Source organism: Mauremys mutica, chromosome 1, assembly GCF_020497125.1.
Source record: "Mauremys mutica isolate MM-2020 ecotype Southern chromosome 1, ASM2049712v1, whole genome shotgun sequence".
Classification (NCBI taxonomy): Eukaryota; Metazoa; Chordata; order Testudines; family Geoemydidae; genus Mauremys; species Mauremys mutica.
In genome coordinates, this window is record NC_059072.1 from 306960204 (window position 1) to 306982792 (window position 22589).

General features: G+C 43.9%; 1 protein-coding gene across 4 annotated transcripts in view; it reads right to left on the reverse strand.

Moving 5' to 3' along the window:
• Positions 1-4479: 4479 nt before the first annotated feature.
• CAB39L (calcium binding protein 39 like) overlaps positions 4480-22589 on the reverse strand; it is a 100514-nt gene continuing 82404 nt past the window's right edge. For all 4 annotated transcript variants that reach the window (XM_045014017.1, XM_045014036.1, XM_045014044.1 and 1 more), the window contains 4 exons: positions 21614-21673; positions 14202-14267; positions 13319-13462; positions 4480-6596 (listed from right to left, as the gene is read on the reverse strand). In XM_045014017.1, the coding sequence (XP_044869952.1) occupies positions 6417-6596; positions 13319-13462; positions 14202-14267; positions 21614-21673 (450 nt within the window). In that variant the 3' untranslated portion in view covers positions 4480-6416. The remainder of the gene's footprint in view (positions 6597-13318; positions 13463-14201; positions 14268-21613; positions 21674-22589) is intronic.

Genomic DNA, 22589 nt, shown 5'->3' on the forward strand with positions numbered 1-22589 from the left:
TACAAAGCAGAGATTGCATAAAGAGTCCATGACTCTGGTACTGAACAGACAATGCTACATATGGGAGAAGATCTAGCTGAAGGGTTTCTATAGCAACCACCTCCTTAGGAGTCCAGTGCTTGGCACTGGCCAGTTATTTATGTATTAAATGTGCAAGTGTCCACTAACGTGTCATCTCGGTGTGATTAAAATAAGTGGCAGTATGGTCCCCTGGAGGGACTGGTGCGTCTTTGCTCTCTACTCTCTCGGCTGCCGAGACTGCTCCTGTTCTACTCTTGGTTGGTTGTTTCTGCTGTGTTTAAATCAATCCTGACTCATGCCCACAGGAAATTCTTCCCATTCGCATCCCTGGAAGCAACCCAGCAGGAAGGAGGGAGATGCAGTTAAGGCACAGGACTGCTAGTCAGGAGATCTGTGTGATCTTGGGCAAGTCAGTTCCCTGGGAGTGGCGTAGCATGATGATGAGCACAACAGACTCCTGACAATGACTCCTGAATGTTTAGCAACACATTGTGTTTTGGGTAATATAGCGTGTCTATACAGCACCTGGGAGCAAGGCTCCCAGCCCAGGGCCACAGGGTCACACTAGTGCGCTAAAAATAGTTGGGTAGGCAACGTTTTTACATTGTGTAGCTCAGGCTGTAGCCTGGGCTCTCACACGAACCCTGCTCCCTAGGACTGAGAGCCCAGGGCATAGCAGGAAAGCACTGCCTACGCAACTGTTTAGAGCACTACCGTGAGCCCTGCCAGCATGACTCTGGGGACTTGGGCTGAGCATTCCCTGATGCTCCGTAGACACACCCACAGAGAAAGCGTAGGCTGCAGGCTTCCTGAAGGTGCAGGCGCATGCCATTCCTTACTTTCAAGGGGCTGCTGGTAATGTGAGAAGGGGAGACAGGAACATGCCCAGCTTTCCTGATCATGGATGAACCTAAAGGAGAAATCCTTAGAATACACAGGATGTTTCTCATCATTTTGTGCACTGTAGCCTGTGCACATAAAAATATTTGACGTGTCTCCCTTCCTTAAATTGATCTCACATTTGCTACTCAGAAAATTTCATCCCTTACTTGTGTATATGGCATCAGAGAGACATGCTGTCCCTAGGAAAACACTATAGCACTTCAAAACTACAGTAGAACCTCAGAGTTACAAACACCTCGGGAATAGAGGTTGTTCATAACTCTAAAATGATGGTAACGAAACATTATGGTTCTTCTTTCAAAAGTTTACAACTGAACATGGACTTAATACAGCTTTGAAACTTTACTGTGCAGAAGAAAAATGCTGCTTTCCCTTTATATTTTAGTAGTTTACATTAAACACAGCACTGTACTGTATTTGCTTCTTTTTTTGTCTCTACTGCTGCCTGATCACATACTTCCAGTTCCAAGTGAGGTGTATGGTTGACTGGTCAGTTTGTAACTCTGAGGTTCTATTGTATTCACATCTGGGCACAAAGGTCTGGTCACGCTCCCAGTGACCTCAGTAGCAAACCCCTCCCTGACTTGAACAGAAGCAGTTTCAGAGCAGCTGTGCTGATGGAGGCTGCCTTGTTCTTGACAAAGCAAAGTTCAGGATACCAGAGATTCAGGAACCAGCATGCTATCCTTTAAGTCCATGCTGAACCATTAGTAGGGATATCCTACTACCATTCCTCCCTACATGATTTGTGAAGTGGGAAGGGTCTGGGGTGACTCACCCACACCCCCTTTCAACTCCAAAAGGAAGGCGGAGATTTGAAATCCTGACTCACTGAAGTGTAGTCAGATGTGTATGACAAGTCATGGGCCAGTAACATTCCCCAGGGCACACCAACTTTGTATATAAAAAACAGATACACAAGCTTAAGTCATCAGCTATTTCAAAATACACCCCTACTAGCTACTCATCATGGACTCCAAGGTAAAGTGGCTAAGTCAGTGGTGCGCACAGCAGCCTTCCAAACGGTTTGACTTGGGTTCAATTGCCAGCCTGAATATTTCAGATGCGGTAGTCTAGCAGACAGGGTCCTTGACTGCAAATCAGGGGCTCTGGCTTCTAGATCCTGGGTTCTACTGGTCTGCTGGGTGACCGTGAACAAGTCACTTCACCTTTCTCTGCCAGTGTCTTCTCCCGCTTTGTCTGTCTTGTGAGCCCAAGGGGGCGGGGCTGTCATCATGTGTTTGTACAGAGTACATGGCCTGGAGCTCAACTGGTGTCACTAGGTGCTACTGTAGTATAAATGTTCAGTAATAAATATTGATCTATCATTTAAGTGCTATAAGCAATAAATTCGGGGTGGAATCCTGGCCCCACTAATTCTATGCGAGTTTTGCCATTTACTTCAATGGAGCCAGGATGTCACCCTAGACGAATGTCATTCTGATGGGTAGCAAAGACTTGTGGCTTAGTGTTGAGATTACTTAAGGTATGCAGAATCATGGTGCCAGTCTCTCTCTCATAGTTGGCTTTAATTATTGTATGAAGCATCTAGATACTACAGAGAAGAGTGCTTTCCAAATATACTTGATGGGTGTAGGGCAAACACAACTGAGCAGAACTATTTACTGTAACACTCAGATGGAAACAGAGTGCCAAATTCCATAATTAGTGAAGGCCCAAGTTCCCCATCAGACAACTTTCCCTATTTGTTGAAGTAGATTGAGGATGGATAGCTCATCATTTTTCATTACAGAGGAAGGACTGTGATGCCTGTTTTAGTCAAATTCTTCATATTTGAATAAACTGTCTAAAAACTCGGTTAAATAGGTTAGTTCGTAGTTTCCAGGCACTCATCTGTATCAAAGACGGTTTCTATGTACAGATGTAACAACATTCTGCAAGTTGCCACAAACCAAGTCTCCACATCCAAACATCCCTTGACCTTTGGGTGGGATTTGGAATCTGGATTCTGCAGCTCAAGCCTCTCTGATGTATTTTTTCCTCCTCCCTACAAGTGTTCTTTTCACCGCTCGCATTGATAAATTGTGTCTTGGAATCACACAGCTCCCACCGATATTAATTTTAGTCCCTGGGAGAAATTGCGATTTCCTGTCAGGAGCTGTTTCTGAGACAAAACAGGAGCCCTGATTGAAGCACAAAAGGAAATTGAAAAGTCTATCTTTACTCCAAGATGAATCAGAGAAGACCTCATCTTTCAACTAATTAGAAATGTGTGTCCCAGCCTGCTGTGAAATATTATTATGAAGCCTAACGGGCTCCTCAAGCTTAATTTAATCACTATCATTTCTGGTGCTCTCTTCTTTTACAAATGCTAAACAAGTTTGGGAAAGATTTTGAATTGCCCTCAGTGTGCTGGAAATAACTTCATACTAGACTGAAAACACTGAGCCAGCCCTATGTGTAATAAACTGGAAGGAGGTGGATAGGTCTGGCTCCGTACAGGGCCACATTAACAGTCTGAAATTCTTGGCACACCAGTGCATGGGTCCCCTTAGCCCCGATCCCAGCCCCATGCTGTGGTCCCACTTCTGCTTGTGGCGGCAGTGGCCACCCTTACAAGGGCTGGCTTCTGGAGTGCTCAGCTTCACTTTTTGGGTCAGATTGGGGCCTCTCCGCTCTTTGCGCCACTTTGGGCAGGCTGGGGTATGTTCAAGATGACAGATGATGAAGCTCCACTTACTCCGCTGCAGGCAAGGGACTCTCTGTATGGGTCCCTCTTCCCCTACTGGAGCCACAATGGGGGAGAACAGCTAGACCATCTGCCCACACTGAGTCTTCTGCTGGGGCCCCTCAGAGCAGTGGGTTTCAGAGTTAACAACCCACTAAGATGGATGAGGCTGTTCACACCTTTCAGAGCTACTGTTTCAGGCTGCCTGCAGCCTAAGGCAGGCATCACTGCATTGGTTATACCTGGCTCGCTTCGCAAACATGAGAGCTAGAATATTTTTTGTATATGAAAGCTGAGATTCTGATGTTATCACATGACTCCAGGAGCTGAGGCCCTATGCTGCCTATGTGCTAATGCAGTCCCTGATATGGGCCCCTCCTAGGAGGTCCTGAGCACATCTTGGGGTACTGAATGCCCCAACTCCCATTGGTTTCAGCAGCTTGCAGGAGATTCTCCACAGCTCAGAGGATCAGACCCTTTAGTGAATAGCTCTGAAGCTTTTCCACACAAAAAAACCCCTCACTACTCTAGAGAGGCTCCCTTATCAGCAGTGAAGCATAGTGTGTCAGTGCCATGCCACATGGCTGGCACTGACACACTATGCTTCACAGGAAGGCGAAATTGGAGGTCACAGGAAGGCGAAATTGGATTGTAGCCTGGGACTGTCAGGCCCCGTGCCAGCGATGTTTGCAAAGCACATTGGCTCTGAAGGAAGTGATCATCTGTCCTCTTCCATCTGTGGAAGTTGTGGCTGGTGGAGGAGAGAGAGAGAATTTAGCAATGAAAAGATTCTAAGTGAAGGCGTTTTTTGAGAAGGTGGAGGGGACGGGAAGTGAGGGAAGGAAATAAACAGTGATTAAAAAGCGTAAATTAGTAACCATGCCTTTAATAACTTGTAAATATAATTTTAAAATTTCAAGCAGCTAAGTTATACATTTTTTGTCTATGCCTGACATCTTCAACGTAAACCATGTGTTGATGACCTATTTGTTTCGTTTCACCCCTTTTCTAAAGTATACACATTAAATTCTCAATCACCTTAATATACAACAGTTTTATGGACAAAAATCTCACCTGATTTCTATCCTTTCACTGAAGTGTTTGCTATGCAATTATAACTGGAGAACATAATGTTTCATTCAACAAACAGAAAAACCCAGATTTAAGCTAATAGAAGAAATACTTCAAGATATTCTCTCCCCACTCTCAAACTCCCCCACCAAACAAAATACCCAGAATCACAGTGCCTATTTCCAAGAAGAAGAAGAAGAAGAAGAAGAAAAAATGGCAATAATATCTAGGCAACTCTTTTTGGACCCAAAGCTTTATTTATCTTAAACATCACAGTGCAATGATTTCCACTTCCACGATGTTCAGCCTCTAGCAAAGAAACTGCATTCACATCTGAACAAATCAAATGGAACATGCTAACCCTGCGAGCCCAAAGTTACACTCCTAGAACCATGTTCAAGCTTCTACAAGAAGTGGCTTGATTTTCAGAGAGGCTGAGCCTCTGCAGCTCCCATTGACTCCAGGGGAGCTGGGGTTGCTCAGCTGCTCGGAGTTAGGCCATTTCTATTTAGATGCCTAAATAAGAATTTCGGAGTCTGATTTAGGTCCCCAGGTTTGAATGTTTTGGGCATGATGTTCCCAGCACAGGCAAGTATGAAGGAGCAGTAACTGAACCACTACAGAATCCACATCAGAGGGTTCCCAACCATGGCACAGGTACTGTATTGGCACAGGTATTGGTACTTTAGGCTTGTATCACTGATACTCTACCTGGGCTTCCCTTAGGACTCAGCTTAGGGTTCACTCCCGTGAAGTGCCGAGTGCCCCCACTGACACTGAAGCCAATGGGAGATGCATGCTTCAAGACTGTGCCCAGAATAAGAAGTGCTGAATAAGGCCCAATTCTGTTTCCACTGAAGTCAATGATAAAATTTCTACTTATTTCAATGGGAGCAGGAGCAGGTCCTTAGCAATGCACCTCTGCCCTTAGCCCTGATGTATTGCCTGGCTCCTATTCAAAGTGCATGTTCTAATTCCCAGTGGAGCTAGGACTTCTCCTGATCAGTCTTATTACAAAGACTGGGGTTTGGGGCAGCCTAGGCTGCATTGTAGGGTTATATCAGATACAGAGGGATGGGAGGCAGTGGGCACTGGCTGCCCCACCCAAAGTATTAGCCTAGTTCCCAGGTTCAGTTGGTCAAACTGGTGGGAAAGCTCTCAGCTTGAGTGAAATCAAGAAGACTGAAGGAATGAGTGAACATAAAAATAAAGTGAAAACGTGAACCTTATTTTTTCAAATCTATCTCCCACTGCTTTAGCTAACAAATCTACTACCTAAGTGCAGATAAGTCAGTCGCCCAACACCCTCTTTCACAGTCCTCATGTGCACGCAGAACTAAAACAAATTCACAACTACAAGTGCAAAGAAAAAGATAGTTACAATCTTCCGAGCTCCTACTTTGTGCATTTATGGGGAGCTCAAGTTTGCTGATAAAAGCAAGAGCAAAGAGGTTCATTCTTCTGGAGTGCAGATGAAAATCTGCCTTACCAGCTTCTAATACAGAGGGTGTCTAAACTGACATAAATAATCACAGACTTGATTAGAAATAATATATTATTTTAGACTTTTTTTTTTTTTTTAGTTTTCATGTAAGACCTTTATACTCTTGACATCTATGTGAACAAAGAATCAAACAGGCACTTCTCAAGCGCTATTGTGTTGTTAAATGACACATGGGAGGAACTGAACAAATATGATTTAATGCCTACGATGGGAAATTAGGGGAGATCTTCATGGTGTTGGCTTTTTCAAGTCTCGGATCTGTTTAATCAAGTAGTTCTTCTCATCGGTGAACTGTTCATCATCCGTCCTCTCTTTCTGGAAATTGCTCAGAAACTCAATTAGCTTGGGTTGGTTTTTCAATAGAATCTCCACGATAGGCTGCGTTTTGTTTGGACTGGCCACAAATACCTAATATGCAAACAAAACCACACACACACACACAGAGACAGAAAGAGAGGGATGAACAATCAGAGTCATGACACTGCCCATCATCATTCTCTGTTGAGGCAACTGAATGCTGGTGGCCACATTCTCTGGTGCCTACCCTGTATCCACTGAGCACGGTACCCAGTGAGGGGGAGAGGGAAGGGGCTGCATATTTGTTGGTTCTACACTGACCTCAGGCCCAGCATACTTTATAGTAGCCTCTAAGATCCTTTAGTCTAAAGTATGACAGCTGGCTATGGCTCCCAAGAGGTTGTCTGCCAGCTGAGGATTAGTGCAGTTGCACTCTGACCATGACCCTTCCATTTCTGACAAGCATCTATGCCTCCGGAGCTGCAGGGAGGGCATAGGAACAGACTGTGCTAGCCACATATTAGCTGGGGAGATCCAACAGCTTTCTTGGCCCTTTAGTGGCACAAAGTGGCCAAAACAAGAAAGAAAGTCTATCCCTGTATCTTAAACACACCTTAAAGTTTCCCATAATCTTGCTCATTAGCAGCTGGAAGTGAAGTTACACTTGACCTTGTTATCACTCTCCCTTATTCTATTCCTTTTATTGACAGATGGTTTGATTGTAATGCTGAAAGTTGGCTATAAATCCCTGATCGCTTCCACATATACAGCCCTCCAACATGAAATGTCTTAGAACCATATTTACTGGGAGAACAGGCGAGTCTTGTGTTGGTGACAGAATTTCCATATTAAATTGAAATGGCCTAAAATTAGACCAAGAGATTTGTTTTGGTTTGTGAACTTAGGTCACATCCTCCACTTCGCCCTAGTCCATTTTAGCAAGCAGTCTGTGAATGGAAATTTACAAGAGCAGGATCCACGTACATTTCAATCTGTTTGCTAAGCTCACAAGGACACACTGTGAGGCAGAAGGATAGTGTAACACGCTTACATACGCAGCTCACTGCCAGCCCAGTGCCTTGGAGGTGCTGTTTGTGGGTCACCCAGGTGAGAAGCTGGGATCTTCCCTTTGTAGCAATCCTGCACTTGGGGGGCACTTGCCTTTTGTCCTCCCTGTAACTCTTTTGGCTCCTCGTCAGTCTAGCTCTGAGGGCTTCTCCTGCTTACAGCTTCAGCCTCCTTCAAAGAGAGGTTCAACAGCAAGAAGCTGTAGCCTGAGTAGTACTGTAGCCTGTAGTACTGATGCCTGAGCACGTGTGTCCCCAGCCTAGATCCCAGGCCCTGTGCAGATTCCCACATCCTAGGAAGGACAAGGCCACTGAAGCAGCTCCCTCAACATACCACAAGGTGCAGATTTGCACCCACAGGAGTCCTCTTTTCAACAATCTGGCCCTTTGTTCGGAACTTAAAGTCATGGACTTCTTTTAATTCCTGGTGACCTCTAGATGTTCACAAGCAATGGCAACTGACTCAGCAGTGCAAGACTTCACCACGACCCTTTTAGAGCAACCTCCTTGCCAGATGCTTCAAGTTCTCAAAAAGTAGCGTCAGTTATTAGGGGCACGTTCCTTGTTCTGAGAGGTAGTCAGCTCATGGCCCCCTTGAGTGCACTGAGAGGTACAGATAATTTGTTCAGCCACTGCTTTGGCCATTTAAAAACATTCCTTCCATTACAAATAACCCTATTATACAAATTGCATGTTGTTTCCCACAGTTCAGATAAATACAAATTGTTTGTGAGAGCACAATGCAAATATATTTGCAATGTCTTGCATTTTCAGAAGTATCTAGTGATTTGGGTGCCCAATCCGAGACAGCTTAAAGGAACCTGACATGCAAAAAGCACCCATCCACAGAAAATCAGGCCCTGTTAACATGTCTCAAGTAGGCCACCCAAAAATTAAAGCACCAAAAATGATTAGTCAATCTGAACATTTAGACCACCACTGTAGCTACACAGTGTGAAAGGAACAGCCTGTGAACATTCTTGAAAGGATTTAATTTTAACACTGGCTCTAGCCTAAAATATGCATTAGCATTGCAAATGATTAAACGTGAGATGATGTCTCCTATTAGACTGAATTCTTTAGCTTCTTGTCTGATTGCTTATAGGTTATAATCCTCCCCCTGAAAAACTGGCACAAAAGATAGAAAACTCAAATGTAAATCATCTTTTGACTACTAGACCTACTGCAGGACTCAATTTCAACTCACAAATCCTTTTATGATCCCAGGGTTTGAAAAAAGTATTATAAAACTGAATGACCGGCTCCCTCAATCAACTACAGTACCACAATGTCACAGTATTGAAACAAAGAAACTTTACACATATCTACAACAAAGAATCTTTATACCTTGAGGCTAGATACAGTATGAGGTTTTATTTTTTTAAAGTCTCCTGCTAATGCGTCGCTTGAAGACAATTAAAAAAAAAAAAGATCTCTCTGGAAACAACATCAGTATTCCAGCTAGTTGGAATATTTCTGAAAAAATAATTTTGTGGAGATATATTGATTTCAACGACACATCTGTTGGGAAGGGTTTTGTGACTGAGAGTTCTCTGGTCACCTCTGAGGAGTTTTGACACAACTCCACTTTGTGAAAATGTTTGAAAGGTTGTTTGTTTTTCATTCCAACATGGAATGAAAACAAATGTCAAAACTCAAAAGTTGCCATGAAATAGAACTGTTGTCCTCTAGCTGGCTTTAAATCAGTATTGTCCATCCAAATTGATAAACTGTACACTCCCTATCCACTCCATAAAGTATTTGATCAGAGTGTTCTGGAGTCTGACCTTGGTTCTCACAATTAATGACAACGCGTCATCATCATCCCAAGGGAACACAACAGGGATAAAGATACTAAAATAGCCTGATGCTCGATGCGTCATTGTGTGGTCACTGATAATCTTTGTTTTTTTAAGCATGGAGGCCAAGGCTACTGAATGTCACAGGATCTTGATGAGAATAGTTCACTGTAACCTCTGACCTACTTTCAAATGGTTAGAGTTTATGGTCCAAATCCAGTATACATAACTCTATACATCAACAGGCCAATTGACCCACCAAGGCTGAAACTGGTCCCATGATTTTCTCATATGCATCGCAGGGGAATTACCACCTTGCTGGAAGTGCATGAAAGCTCACGTAGCTGCATCTACAACATCCCCCACAGACCAAAGAATTATCAAGTTTATAGCTCAGAAATAACACAGTGGGCATGTAAACACAAACTCGGCTTCCGCCCCATGCTGAGCGGAAACTGTCAGTATTGTCAAGTTATGCAGAACCGTTTGCAGAGTGAGCGACAGGAGGTAGCTTTGTGATGTGCATGAAAGAGAATGGAAAAATGAAGCTAAGGTCAAGCTATTTTTAGATTTAAACACTCAAACCTATCTTGCTACATCTCTGCTTAAGAAAAACGTTATATTATCCTGAACCACCACTGTGGGGTGAGTTCACAAAATAACTGAATTGTTTAACATGATAGTCAAAAGAGGCTGATACTATTCTATATTTGTATGTGCATTGTGTGCAATATACTGCAGTGTGCTTTACTTTTGATTGCCTGCAAGAGAACAAAGAAGCAAAAATCACATACTTGGATGGACCAATAATGGTAACAAATATATTTGTCAAAAGAAAACACATGAGTATTCAGAAAGACCCTTTTATTGCTCAACCCTCAAACCAGATATTGATTCCCCTGCTGGAATGGAGAGGAAGAAAAGGTGTGTGTGGGGCGGGGGGAGGTTTTATTAACACTTAAGATACTCACTAATCCCCTTGTTTTTGTTACCTCAGGGCTACCTATATTCCCCAGGCTTTTAGGTGGCCATGAGTGGGTGACTGGTTGTGTGGGGTGGAGGCTAAGGGTTGAAGAGCAAGGGTAAGGGAGGGAGCAGGGATGATGAGGGTGGCAGAGGTCATGCTGGTGAGGGAACAGTTAGTACTGAAAATGAGACCTCATTACTTATCTTCTGTACCTCTGGGCAGAGTGCTCTGGATGAGTACGGCAGGCCTCGGTGCTTGAAGAGTTAATTGCATTTTTAATTACCATCAAACTTAACTGTAAAATATTTAGAATGATCGATGCTCATGGTTCTAGTTAAAATATTGCAGCTTCAAACCCTCAATAATCAGATACTGCCTCAAGGAGCTGAGAGTCATATGCCTTCTTCAGGGTCAACTGGGGCATGGGAGAGCTGGAATTTGGATACTTACTTAACAAGCACTTTTTTCATTTCAAATGTGCCTAGCTGCAAAAACATCCAAGTCAGGTAATTTAAACCCAAATCTTTTGGCAGCTCGCAGTAAGTAGCAAGTATCAGCCGCTTGGCAAATCTCTGATTTCATATTGGTATTGGCAGTCTGTGGTAATTTAAAACAGGATACTTTCAGCATAGTTTGAAGTTATGTGAAAATAAAGACAGAAAGCCCGACTTCCTCCCCCACCCTCGGTTACACCAGCATACAGCTAGAGTAACCAGGGGGGAAATCAGGGCCAAGGACTCTGCACCCAGAGCAGCAAGGCACATCACTGCCTTTCGCCTGCCAGAAAGGGCATCGGGACAGGACAGTAGTTGTTTTTCCATGAAGCGTACATTCTCTTTCATATTTAGGGATTTCCTGTATTGGTTCCCATCATCAGCATAGAATTTATTAATAAAGGAAAACTCCTGACAAAATGCTCAGTGCCCTTTTCCCCTGCGTATTCTATACTTGTTCTGCACATGTGGAACAAGAACTGAATATATGAGAGAGAGCTATGCTGCGGACTGGAGAGGGGGATTTTGCTGCAACTATGGGCTACATTGTGCTCTCAGTTAGAAATGTGCAACTTCCACTGAATGAGATTCTGCTCTGAATTACATGGTGCAACTCCCATAGAAAACTGTAAGATGAATACTGCGCGTACTACATTCATGTCTAACTGCTGCCATCTGATATTATTGTAAAAATATTATTGAGTCTCATGGAAGTTGGAAGAATTTGGCCCACTGACATCAACGAGGGTTGCAATATCATTCACGATTTGTTTCACATAGTGCCAAAAGTCCCAATCAGGATCAGGGCCCCATGGCATTAGGCACTGCACAAAATACATGGGTAGGCACTGTCCCTGCACTGAACAACCTACAAACTGGATACTCCGAGCATGAGAAACAAGAGGACGGTGGACACTGGGAGGGAGGATGAGGTGACAGTAATGATATCATATGGTTACATAGATAGCTATGATTACAAATCACTCCAAATCCTCAAATTTCTATTTTAAACAAAATAGATAAATAAAATCATCTATTCATCACTGTCTGATTTCTTGGAACAACCCAGCAGAACTGGGTGCTTAAGAGGAATCTGAAACAATAGATGGTAGTGGCCTTATGGATTAATTCAGGGACTGCACTTCATGCATAGAAGTTCCATGTATAAGAACGTGACCATTAGCAAATATGAAAAAGTAGCTAACAGAGACCAATTCTCTCTCTCCTCTTCCCTCCCCTGACATTTGAGCTCTTAAAGATTGCAAGTATTTGGGATTTGCTCTCTCCAACTTATGTTTGAGCTGCATACCTCCTGATAAGGGGTAAGAGCAGAAGCTACTCACAGTAGTTTGGTTGTCAAGAATAAGTCAAAGGCTTACACAAGTAATTAAGTGCATCACTGAGGCTTATTATGCAGGAAGCAAAATACTGAAATACGTTGGGAATACCTGTGATTACTTTACGAAGATGAAAGATCGTATGGAGCAGCCATACCATCCTTCAAGCCGCATGCTGGAGATGTGAATGCCTGCTGAAAGATCTTTTGCACAATAGAAATGGCAGAATCAAAGACCTCAAAAAGCCTTTTTGAACATTCTGAGGGTGATGTAATTTTTTAAAAATACTTGCCATTTGGTGCAATGTGGTCTGTTTTATAAACATCTCCCAGAGAAGGACATTCCCCCCCTCCCATAGGTTTTAATCCCTCTTCTCTGCAAATTAATCTGTTCAAACTATGAAAAATACATCCATACATATTTATGAGTTAATTTTGCATTATCGTAGCTCTGTATAATAATAATTCTACTCATCTTCTTGCTCAGGGCAAAAAACGTTTTTGATGGGTAAATAAAATTTAAAAAAATTAATCAAATCATGATGATAAAAGAAAGCAGTGTATGTGCCTGGGCTGATAATATTTTTATGACAATTTTGTAAGGCTGCATTAGTGATCAGTGCAAAACAGAACCAGAAAGAGGAGGATTAAGCATATGCTGGTCTCAAACTTATCAAAGGCAAATCTCTTAAAATAATATAAAAATTCCCACTTGCTTCTGCCTCACCCAGAGAGGTTCTTACCCAGCACTGTAATATCTGATTGGTGGGTGCCATCCATATCAAATATTTTGGAATCACATGACTCCCCCAATTCTTACCCAGAGTCACTGTGACATGACCTAAGGAGGTTGAGGAGAGCACCATCGACCCCAGCAAGTAGTTAGTCTGCAGCAATCAGCCAGGCAATTTGTCACCCCTTGCTAATAATGCATTGCTGTAACAAGGGCCCCCTCAGATCATTAGGCCCAGATCCAAATGACCCTGCCTTAGACATCACCTAGAGAGGGCAAGCAAGCGAGAGAGAGAACTGACTGTCAGGGAGAAATTTCTTATTAAAAACATTTTCAAATGTTTGAAATGGTTTGTAAAACTCAACATTTTTCTGTGTTCTCCTCCCTCCCATAGTGAAAGAGAGGCTCCTTCGTCTCTGAAGGCCACGTTGAGTTACCTTGAACACATGGAATGCCTCAAACTGAATGTTGGGGCTTTTATCTCGCAGCAGGTTCATCATTAGCTTCAGGTTCTCTGGTTTGCTGATGTATTTTGTCATGATGGCAAAGTTGTGTCGGTCCAGAATCAGTTCACCCAGCAGCTACGGGAACATTTACAAAAACAAAGGCTTTGTGACTCACCACAGAATTTATGATTCAGATGAAAGCACCACATTTTTATCTTCACCCCCAGAGGTTTCAATAGAGTCTTATCTTAGGCCATGGTGGCTTCAAAAATGGAGGGCCTTTAAAAAAATTGAGGTAAATTTGCTGTACATGTGAGATAACTGTCCAATAACACTGATCATGCAAATAGTGCAGAGCTAGATACCATATTAATGCACAGAGTAACAGTTGGATTGAGCCAGATAAAATAAAAGCAAGTACAACCACCCCACATTGTTCTGCTAATTCACCTCAATCCTTACATGCCCCACACTTTCCTGTTCTAGTCATGAGGAGACTGTAGATTTTACCAAATTGCTTGGTGCATGGACAAATGGGGACTACAACGAACCTACCAAACTCACTCCCACCTGTGTTCTGAACTAGGCTGTGAACTGGAATGACACTGAGAAAAAAAGAGGATGACACCCTCATTTCAGAGAAAAGACTCCAGGCTTTGCCATATGAGTTCAGGAACTACGACTTTTCAATGCTAACCCCAATGCAGTGACAAAGATATCTCCTGATTTGCACAAGCACTAGATTAATTTAAAAGAATTTCTTTTGTAACAAAACAAAACAAAAAAGTATATAAGGCCACTCTGTGAAAGTCTGTGTAATAGTCCGAGCATGTTATGGCTATTAAAAGAAAGGTGTTCAGGAATTTTACATTACCTTTAAAGATTGTCTCTTTGTGACATAATTCTCAGAATGAAGCAATTTTTCATAGTCCTCAAAGATCTAAGGGAACAAGAAAAAAATCAGTGTAGCCATATTCTTCCTTCTCCCCATCCCCCTGTACTGGTCCTTCCTGCACTAAGCTTTGCGATGGCAGCAGCACAGCTCTGGCACTTCTTTATGATGCCAGAGCCCAGCCCATATTGACCACTGATTAGCAACATCCAATCAGTGTTTGCTTGCACATGTGAATCCACCAGAGAATCAGGAACTTAGTGCCCTTGTGATTCACACCTTATGCCATCGTCTTATACAAGATTATGAATTTGCTGCCAAAATAGAACACACAAAAATAACATTAGTAACCAGAGACCATCTGAGGTAACTGTTATACCAACATAGGGTTATATAAGTAGAGTGCCATCTATGTCCCTGGAAAGACAGACAGAGGAGGATGGTGGAAGTCTGGCTTGTTAGAGTGACATTGCTATTTTTAGTGGTTTTCTATGCATGTATCTAACTTGCCAATTTTCCTTTTTGCTTCACTTCAATTATCCTCATTATCATTACTATTCGCTATACCTTGGAGGCTTAAAGATCAAAATGAAGGCATTGCAAACACAGCATGGAGCAGTGACACAGAGAAATGTAATGGAGTCATGCAATGTTTATAATGCCTCCTCTTAATGTTACAGTTTCTGGGCCTCACTAGGTTCTGAGGACTTTCAAAGTCCCATTGAGTTAGTGGGAGTTGAGGGTTGCTCAGCACCATCCAGGATCAGATCTCTTGTGCGAAGACATTTTGCAGTTCTTGTTCATTAAATGCAGACAGAGCCATAGGTGGGCATGGTGATTTACAAACAGATACTCAGTGCTGAAAAAAATTATGAATTTGGAGAGAGACTCAACATGTTATACCAAGTGGTTAGAATGGGAGGACAAGGTAATGAGACTGCTATTCTGTGGAGTGCTTGCATAGTTTCATTTTATTTTATAAAAAATGTAATGGGCCAAATCTTAATGAACACTAAAATCAATGTAGCTCCGTTTATTCATCAGTGTAGCTCCACTGGCATATGACCCAAAGACCTGGTAAAATGGGGCAAAACTCAGGGCCAGAAACCTGAGGCCAAGGGTTTTAATTATTGTGGGAAGCACGAGCCAATCACTCAGGCAGCTAGACTGTGCCACTGTCTATGCTGCCACGGCCATACTGCTATTTTTAGCAAACTAGCTCACACAGAGCTAGCGTGTGTAAGCCCGCCTGTGGTGAGAAGCAGACACCCAGCTGCGATGTAGATGTACTCTAAGACTCCAGTCCTGCACTGAGTACCAGATGGGTGGAGCTTTGTGCTTGCACAGAGCCCCGGGGAGTCAGGGCTCCATGCAGGGATCAGCTCACATGATTCATAATGCAGAGGTTTTAAGTGACTTGTTCAAGTTCATCCAGCATTAACAGCAGTTAGGAAAATAATATACAAGAGCCATGACCTGCAGCCCCTGCTTTAACCAGTAGATCACACCATTGTGATGCACGTTCAATGTGGCACTCAAATGCCTTACCTGCACATTAAACTCTGGCTGTTAAAATGAACAGCACCTTGGAAAATTTGGTTAACAAAATGTTTATTATTGTTAACCAGACTTAAATGGTGACGGTGACAATTTGATGGTCACAATTTCCTCTTGACCTGGTTGATCTCTCTCATGTTGAAATATCATTCACTGATTTTGCCTGGTTGGCATGGCTGTGTATTTGAACAATGAGGTTATATATGCAAACACATTTCATGTATGTCTTATTTGAAGCTAACTTTAGCTTGTTCATGCTGTTGCAATTAAAAAAAAATAAGCAAAAATATGTTTGTTAAAATGAAAAGGTGCTGTGTCAAAGAACCAGTCCCTGGCTGTCTCATCATTCAAAGACTGAACATGGAATGATACTTACCTCCCATCTCACTACATGCCAATGGTGGGCATTTGTCAGCATTGCCACAAACTTCATTCTCAGAGCCACATCTGCCCTCAGATGTATGTGTTCAACACAGCCTGATTTCAGTGGGAGTTGTTCATTTGTATCTCAGGGCACAATTTGTCCTTTATTGTTTAGGATATAATGGGAATGTCTATACAGCAAAGAAAACCCTGCGGCAGCGAGTCTCAGAATCCAGGTCAACTGACTTGGGCTTGTGATATAGGGCTAAAAATGGCAGTATATACTCCTGAGGGAATTCTGTGCCAAAATATTAAAAAATTCTAGAAGTTTTATTTGTCAATAAATAAATGCAGAGGCTCCAGCATGGCAGTGGGGAGCACAGGCCACTGGCTGCATGAAGGTGAGAGATGACCCTGCAACTCCCTCACTCCCCACCCCAGGACACAGACTCAGTGGTGAGGCTGCACCTGACCCTGAAACAGCACAAGGCCTGGGCCTGCCCTAGAAATACCCTAGGGCCCTGCACCTTTACGCCAGGCGCACCACGTGTGGGGCAGGCAGGCTCAACCAGGCAGGATCCAAGGGTGGAGGGGCTTAGTGTGGGGAGATCCAGGTATGGGGTGAAAGGATTCTGTGTGGGACAATCTGGGTGCAGGCAGCTCAGAGGGGGGTAAGTGTGGGGGGATCTGGATGCACAGAGGATCGTTGGGGGGGTTCCAGGTGCAGGGGCAATGGGATGCTGCAGGGGCTTCCAGGTGAAAGTGGTTGGGGCTCCGAGGAGGAGTCTCGGTGTGGGGGTCTCAGCTGGGGGGTCTGGATGCTGGGAGAATAGGGCTTGTTGGGGTGGGAGGTCTGGGTACAGCTAGTTGGGAGTCAGTGGGAGTTTGGTGCAGCTAGTTGGGGGCTGGTGGCATGGGGGTCTGGATGTGGAGGCTCAGGGTGGTGGGGCTCATCAGGGTGCGGGTTTGAGTGCAGGGAGCTCGGGGGGGGGGTCTGGGTGCAGGGGTCCGGAGGCAAGGGGTCTGGATGCAGGGGGTGAGGCTTGGCAGAGGTATCTGGGTATGGGAGGTCCAGATGCACGGGGGTTGGGAGGATGGAGGAGCAGGTCCCTGTACAGAGACCCCTCCCCTTGCATCTGGGGAGCGATGGGGGCAGGAAGCAGGGGAGGATGCTGAGCTTCCTGCAGCTGGGGGAGGTTTCTGGAGGTGGGTTGGACACAGCCCCAGCCACTCCTTGCAGGGGAATGGGAAATCCCGTTCTCTCCTGCCTCCAGCCCAGCTGGGACTAGCAGCTGATTCCAGCTCAGGGGAGGAGCCACTGGCTGGGGTGTCCACAGCTCTGTGGTGATTTACCTCTCTGCCAGCTGCTCCAAGTGCCTGAAATGATGTACCTGTGCAGCTAGGGAGTGGTGTCTGGCTGCTCTTGCAGTTCCCCTTTGCTGCCCTGTCAGAAAGTCATTTTTCTGCAGGGAAGCATGCGCAGTATTCCTCGAGGAGTAAATATAGATGTTCCGGCTTGGGCTGGATCCTGGGCTCTGAAACCTGGGAAGGGTAACAGAGCCAAGGCTCCAGCACAAGCCAGAGTACACTGCTATTTTAGCCACAGCAAGCCTGAGTCAGTTGACCCAGGCTCTGAGACTCACTGCTGCGAGGGTTTTTCCCCCCCACCCCTTTGTGGTGTAGACATACCCAATGTCTCAATTTGTTGGGGAAAAAAAAGAGTGAGCCCAATCTTGCAAAGTGGTGTGGGTGCCTCCTGCAAGGCGCTGCCTGACCTCAGCTCCACTGGCTTCAACACACCTCACAGGCTCAGGCCAAACAGGAACAGATTATGCTTTGAGTCTCCAGGTCTCTTATTCTCATGGGGGAATTCAATCACCCTGACATCTGCTGGGAGAGCAATACAGCAGTGCACAGACAATCCAGGAAGTTTTTGGAGAGCGTTGGGGACAACTTGCTGGGGCAAGTGCTACAGGAACCAACTAGGGGCCATGCTCCTCTTGACCTGCTCTCACAAAACAGGGAAGAATTGGTAGGGGAAGTAGAAGTGGTGACCTGGGCAGCAGTGACCATGAGATGGTCGAGTTCAGGATCCTGACAAAAGGAAGAAAGGAGAGCAGCAGAATATGGATCCTGGATGGCAGAAAAGCAGACTTTGACTCCCTCAGGGAACTGATGGGCAGGATACCCTGGGAGACTAACATGAGGGGGAAAGGAGTCCAGGAGATCTGGGTGTATTTTAAAGAAGCCTTATTGAGGGTGCAGGAACAAACCATCCCGATACGCAGAAAGAATAGCAAATATGGCAGGTGACCAGCTTGGCTTACCAGAGAAATCTTCGGTGAGCTTAAAACACAAATAGGAAGCTTAAAAGAAGTGGAAACTTGGACAGATGACTAGGGAGGAGTATAAAATTATTGATCAAGCATGCAGGGGTGTAATCAGGAAGGCCAAAGCACAATTGGAGTTGCAGCTAGCAAGGGATGTGAAGGTAACAAGAAGGGTTTCTACAGGTATGTTAGCAACAAGAAGGTGGTCTGGGAAAGTGTGGGAGCTTTACTGAATGGGGGAGGCAACCTAGTGACAGATGAAGCACTCAATGCTTTTTTCGGCCTCAGTCTTCACAGACAAAGTCTGCTCCCAGACTGCTGCACTGGTCAACACAGTATGGGAAGGAGATGAGCAGCCCTCAGTGGTGAAATAGTTTAAGGACTATTTAGAAAAGCTGGACATGCACAAGTCCCTGGGTCCGGATCTAATGCATCCAAGGGTGCTGAGGGAGTTGGCTGATGTAACTGCAAAGCCATTGGCCATTATCTTTGAAAACTTGTGGTGATCGGGGGAGGTCCCGGACGATTAGAAAAAGGCAAATATAGTGTCCATCTTTTAAAAAGGAAAGAAGGAGAATCTGGGGGACTAGAGACCAATCAGCCTCACCTCAGTCCCTGGAAAAATCATGAAGCAGGTCCTCAAGAAATCCATTTTGAAGCACTTGGAGGAGAGGAAGGTGATCAGCAACAGTCAACATGGATTCACCAAGGGAAAGGCATGCCTGACCAACCTATGACTGCCTTCTACAATGAGATAACTGGCTCTTCGGATATAGGGAAAGCAGTGGATGTGATACATTTCGACTTTAGCAAAGCTTTTGATACCGTCTCCCACAGCAGTCTTGCCAGCAAGTTAAAAAAGTATGGGCTGGATGAATGGACTACAAGATGGATAGAAAGCTGGCTAGATCGTCAGTTCAACAGGTAGTGATCAACGGCTCCATGTCTAGTTGGCAGCTGGTATCAAGCGGAGTACCCCAGAGGTCAGTCCTGGGGCCAGTTTTGTTCAACATCATCATTAATTATCTGGATGATGGGATGGATTGCACCCTCAGCAAGTTCATGGATGACACTAAGCTGCTGGGAGAGGTAGATACACTTGAGGGTAGCAGTAGGGTCCAGAGTGACCTAGACAAATTGGAAGATTGGGCCAAAAGAAATCTGATGAGGCTCAACAAGGACAAGTGCAGAGTCCTGCACTTAGGACGGAAGAATCCCATGCACTGCTACAGGCTGGGGACTGACTGGCTAAGCGGCAGTTCTGCAGAAAAGGACCTGGGGATTACAGTGGACGAGAAGCTGGATATGAGTCAACTGTGTGCCCTTGTTGCCAAGAAGGCTAACGGCATACTGGGCTGCATTAGTAGGAGCATTGCCAGCAGAGCGAGGGAAGTCATTATTCCTCTCTATTCGACAGTGGTGAGGCCACATCTGGAGTACTGTGTCTAGTTTTGGGGCCTCCACTACACAAAGGATGTGGACACATTGGAGAAAGTCCAGCAGAGGGCAACAAAAATTATTAGGGGGCTGGGGCACATGACTTATGAGGAGAGGCTGAAGGAACTTGGCTTATTTAGTCTGCAGAAGAGAAGAGTGAGGGGGGATTTGATAGCAGCCTTCAACTACCTGAAGGGGAGTTCCAAAGAGCATGGAGCTAGGCTGTTGTCAGTGATGGCAGATGACAGAACAAGAAGCAATGGTCTCAAGTTGCAGTAGGGGAGGTCTAGATTGGATATTAGGAAAAACTACTTCACTAGGATGGTAGTGAAGCACTGGAATGAGTTACCTGGGAGTTGGTGGAATCTCCATCTCTAGAGGTTTTTAAGGCCCGGCTTGACAAAGCCCTGGCCACGATGATTTAGTTGGGGTTGATCCTGCTTTGAGCAGGGGGTTGGACTAGATGACCTCCTGAGGTTCTCTTCCAACCTTAATCTTCTATGATTCTACGATTCAAAGAGGTACCAGTGATAGTTTTGAACATGTAGCAGTCTGTCTAGCTGATAAAACAGATTTTTGTTTGTTGACTGGGAGTCCTTTGAAGAACATTATTCTCCACTACATGTACTTCGAGCATCAGTGCTACACAAACTCAAGACAGTCATTTTATCACAGTGCTTTAGTACAGAGATATAGAGAATAAGTGAAGATATACAAATTGCCTGAGTCACACTGCATTTGTGACTCAGCAGCATGCAAGCTTGAAGGTAACATGCCCACTTAATCTTCTGTCAAATTCCACCACCCATGTCAGCCCAATTTCAGTTGATTCCAACAGAATTTTTCTGATCTACACTTGATTTTCAGAGACATTTTAAAGGGCAATATACCAATAGAGTAACTTACTTAGGATGATAACAGGTATATTCACATCTCAAAATCCCTTGGGATTTACAGAGACAAATTTCCAGTAACTCTAAAATAAGTTTTTGCAACTCTTGTCCTCTATCCTGAAGCATTACTGGGACATGAATGACTAATAGCTATTCCCTAACACTGACCAGGTGGCACCAAACTGTAGCAAAAGGTAAATATTTTAAAAATAAAATTGGTCTAATATCTGTACACACGTGTAGCTCCCACTAGTGTTTATGTAGTTATGTTGTGTGCAATGAAGCGAGAATAGATTCTTCCACATCCTAAACAAGATTTGCTTTTGACATGGAGTTGTACTAGAAATCTGGAAGCCTGTAAACAGGATATAAGCATTATTTCTACAGATGGCTAAGGAGGGTTCTCCCTTGGTAAAACTAATTATTTTGGCTTATAGGGTGCGATGCTTGGTTCTAAGTAAAAGTTTTAGGTGGGACATGTAGCCCTCAGCTGCACATGCTCTGTTTATGAGCAGATTAGAAAGTAGGATTCAAATAGCTGCTGAAAAACAGGCATCTTCCCTGAAGTCCCGCTGCTGCTATCCCAGTTGGATCCCTCGCCTGGAAAATGGAGGAACTGTGCTGTTGAACGAACAGTTCTGATTGACACAAAGAATCAAGAAGATCCACTTATTTTTAATGTTTTTTTCTGAGTGGAGCCAAAATGCCCCTACAAAAGGTTTCCAGTTCAGATCCAAGTGAGGGTGGACTCCTCAAAGTAACGTTTGCAGGAACATGTATGAAACTATTAAGGATGGAAATTATTTGTACTTACTGTGTCATAATTTTGTTCTAGGAAATCTGCTACCAACAATTTGTGTCTCGTTAGCAGGTCCTGGAAAAGAAACAACCAGGGGAAAAAAATTACTATCTGAAGCATTTTCAAACTCAACCAGCTTTCCCCCCCCCCCACTAGTTTGATCATCCCTTTAATCTTCAGTTGTAATGGCTCGGGGAACATTTTAAGCAGCTCTTCTCCTTTAAAATAATTCCAGCATTATCTCAATAAAAGAATAGGTAAAAAGAGTGACAGTGCACCATTTAATATCAGTTGCTGATTCATGATTACTAGTTCAGTGAATAAAAACAAAACATATTATATTTAGAAAATATGTATATTTATAGATTTTTGCGCCTATCATATGGTCTGTGGGCACATGTGCATATATTAATTTTTAAAATACCAGTTGTAAGTTGGAGCTATTTTACCTTTATAGAAACTACCTTTCAGAATACAGTGTATAGCTCAGGGACAGCCAGATTGTGGCCTGAAGTCCAAATGTGACCCATGAAACCTAAAACATGCCCCACAGATGCTCACTGTCACTCTCTTTCTGTAGCTGCAAAGTGATGACAAAGTTAATCAACTCCAGATTTTTATGGTTTATGGAGGCAAATAGGCAATTTCAATTAACTGATCACAGCAAAAACAATTACCAATTACCAATCGCCCCATCTCAAAAAAGATGTATTGGAATTGGAAAAGGTTCAGAAAAGAGCACCAAAAATGATTAGGGGTATGAAATGGCTTCTGTGTGAGGAAAGGTTAGTAAGACTGGGGCTTTTCAGCTTGGAAAAAGAGACGACTAAGGGGAGATATGATTAAGGTCTATAAAATCATGACCAGTGTAGAGAAAGTAGATAAGGAAGTGCTGTTTACTACTTCTCATAACACAAGAACTAGGGGTCACCAAATGAAATTAATAGGCAGCAGGTTTAAAACAAACAAAAGGAAATATTTTTTCACACAA